The 2,885-nt window shown below is 43.8% G+C and overlaps 1 protein-coding gene across 1 annotated transcript in view; it reads right to left on the bottom strand.

The window, feature by feature from the left end:
• Positions 1–2,885, bottom strand: part of LOC106811655 — a 28,034-nt gene that overhangs the window by 1,191 nt on the left and 23,958 nt on the right. The window contains exon 2 of the mRNA XM_014815356.1: positions 1,337–2,380. Within this exon, the coding sequence (XP_014670842.1) occupies positions 1,337–2,380 (1,044 nt within the window). The remainder of the gene's footprint in view (positions 1–1,336; positions 2,381–2,885) is intronic.

The following is a 2,885-nucleotide window of genomic DNA, read 5'->3' as shown; positions in this document are numbered from 1 at the left end:
CAGTAAATGTGTAATAAATATACGATTAGCTCTCTTGGGACGCCGCGCTCTCTCTCTCTCTCGTCTCCGTCGTCGTCTCTCGCTGCTCTCGCTCTCTCTCTCATCCAGCTCTCTCTATCTTCTCTCCGCGAAGCGCGCGGCTCTCGTGTTCGCGGCGCTCAGCTCCTCTCCCATCTCTTTCTTCATCTCCTCTCTCCGCCTCTCTCTCTTTCGCTCGCAGCGCATTCTCGTCGCATTCTCTGGCTCCAGTTGCCCTTTCTCTTTCGACAGTCCTCTGCGCGCTCGAGCTCTCCTCTACTTCTATCTCCTCTCACCTCGTATCTCTCCCTCATCTCCTCGGGCCGACCTCGCTCTTTTCCCTCTCCGTCGCTGCGCAGTCGCTCTTTCGTCGTCTCCTCGTCGCTCTCTCCGCCTCTCTCTTCTCGTCTCTCTCTCCTTGTCTCGCTCGTCTCTCGCTCTGTCACTGACTCTCCTTCTCTTCCCATTGACATTGATTAATACGTGTAGTGTACCTGTCACTAATGTTTACATTACCAGCATAATTACCGTGTTGTGAAATGACGATGATGACTGCGCATGGTGCCAGCAATGAACGTCAGCAGTAGACGGTCAGCAATGATGTCAGACGTACAATGGACCTCAGTGTGGCGACAAGTGCATTTACCGTGCTCTGCGGACAAATCCAGCGGCAATAACAGCCAGGAGCGGCTTACTTAGTTCCCAGTTTACAATAGATTGGCCATTGACACCTTTCATTCGTGCAAAAAAAAACAATAGCGCGCGTGTCCGTCTGTATTTTGTTACCATAATACCCATGCCGCGAATATGTGTTCCCAGTTTCGCCGGCTAGGAGAGAAAAAAAACAAAATTTATTTTGTCATTATTCTCCCCTGAAAAAATACATAGCTGACAGCGTGTATGATGCAACAGGGACTATCGTGTACGGCACTTTTGGCCCTTCCACCTCGTTCTTGGCAGCTCCTATGACCAGAATACCGAGCACATAAGCGCCTTCGGCAATTATACGCTGGCTTTTTTTTGCTGCCTGTTAAATTAAGATTTCGTAATACGGTTTTCGCCTATAGACTACCTTATATTGGCGAGTCAACAACTTTTCGTTACTCGAGACGTGAACGGAAAAATACGCTGAATACGCTTGCTTGGATAGAACAAGCCTGAAATTCAAGGTTGCTGCGGCTCATATGCGCGCCCTATAAACTCCTATGGACTTGCGCACGACAATACAACAATATTTTCATCAAAGGAACAATCCTACCCTATGACAAATAGTGTCATAGGAATGAGGCGGTATCTGCAGATATGTCGTATTTACAACCACAGCTGCTTCTGTACAAGGGTTGGGCGAGTACTGTCATGTGCTCTAGCAATGGCTTTAGCATTTGAAGCTGTTACCCGCAAGGCCCTAAGTGCATGCCACTGATCAGTTCCTTGCTCCGTCACTACATGTACTGGTCCCTGCTCCTCGGGGGTCAGATTTTCTATCAGCTGGTCTACTTTAACTAATAATACTACCTTCTCCTCCTCTGACAAGACATAGTCATCATATATAACAGGAAGGAGCGTTTCCCACATGGACAGGTTCTTACTGCATGACTGCAGAGAAATCGAAAAGTTGTTAATTTCTTCCTGGGGCATTTGTGCAGTTGACTGCTGAGATAAGGGTCTTGGGTCAAATTGTATAACACTAGAGGAATGGGTTTTAGGGTATGATGTTTCTGTTATTTTCTTTGGATTTTTACCCTGCTTCCGTCCCCGGTTCCATGTACAGGGTTTGCTTGTACATGGTACAGATCTGTCAGAGGAGTTCTCAACACAATAACTTAGTGCATATAAAACTGCTGCTACATGACTGCATCTCCCTAGTGCCGATGCACGGCAATCACAAGTAGCATCGGAGACAAAACCACTGTTCACTGAGAGAGAAAAAAGAACTGAATACGTTGTTTTACGCATACTGGCAAGAACTTTTGCCTTCACAAAATACTGACTACCCTTTCTTACATCTTGTATTTCTGTGACATTTCCACTGTCATAAAATATCTTGCCACGGCGCATTGGCTTGTCAGTGGCAAAGTCACTGTTTGCACCACCACCACCATCATCATCATCATCATCATCATCATCATCTCTCTCTTGTATTGACTCCACCAAGTGATGGTAAATATGCCCAGCATTGAAGACAGGGGGGATGCCCGACTTGGGGAATTCCTTCCAGCCAGTTATTGGGGGGTGCTCTTTTCCTTGCGGAACTTGGGTGCTGGATCTCACTTCAGCCAACTTCAGATCATACCACTTCCCACAGTCTACAGAAGGGTCTATTTTAACACCATCTTTCTGGGCATTGCTACACCTAGTAAATAAAAAAATACAATTAAGTATAACATTCAAAATTTACTTTTATATATATGCATCTGTTTCATTACTAAACAGCTAGATAATTTGAACACTGAAAAATTGAATCATATCTATTTTAAATTGCACTTAACTGTTAAGTTAGAGTGGATTTTTAGCAATAATTATATTTATAGATTAAATTTAATATTTGAGGTAGCTGATAACTTAGTAATAGTATAACCACTCCTTTGAACTTTACATTATTAGCAGAGCGGCTTCCTATCCCGTTGTCAGTATTAATCTTAATTTATTATCCTTCCCTAGAGTATTACATGCGCCACTGAACAGTGCTCTGGATTAAATATCATATATGCATTCCGATTTTATATTAGCAATTGCTTTACAACAATTCTTAGTATTATTGCATGGACTGCTACAATTAAATTAAAAAACTAAAAGAAAACAGCTTGTCACATCAATCTGACAGTGACACACACACACACACACACACACACACACACACACACACA

The sequence above is a fragment of the Priapulus caudatus genome, unplaced genomic scaffold (genome assembly GCF_000485595.1).
Source record: "Priapulus caudatus unplaced genomic scaffold, Priapulus_caudatus-5.0.1 Scaffold560, whole genome shotgun sequence".
NCBI lineage: Eukaryota > Metazoa > Priapulida > Priapulimorpha > Priapulimorphida > Priapulidae > Priapulus > Priapulus caudatus.
Note: the sequence above shows the minus strand (reverse complement) of the source record. Positions and strands in the feature narration are given on the sequence as shown.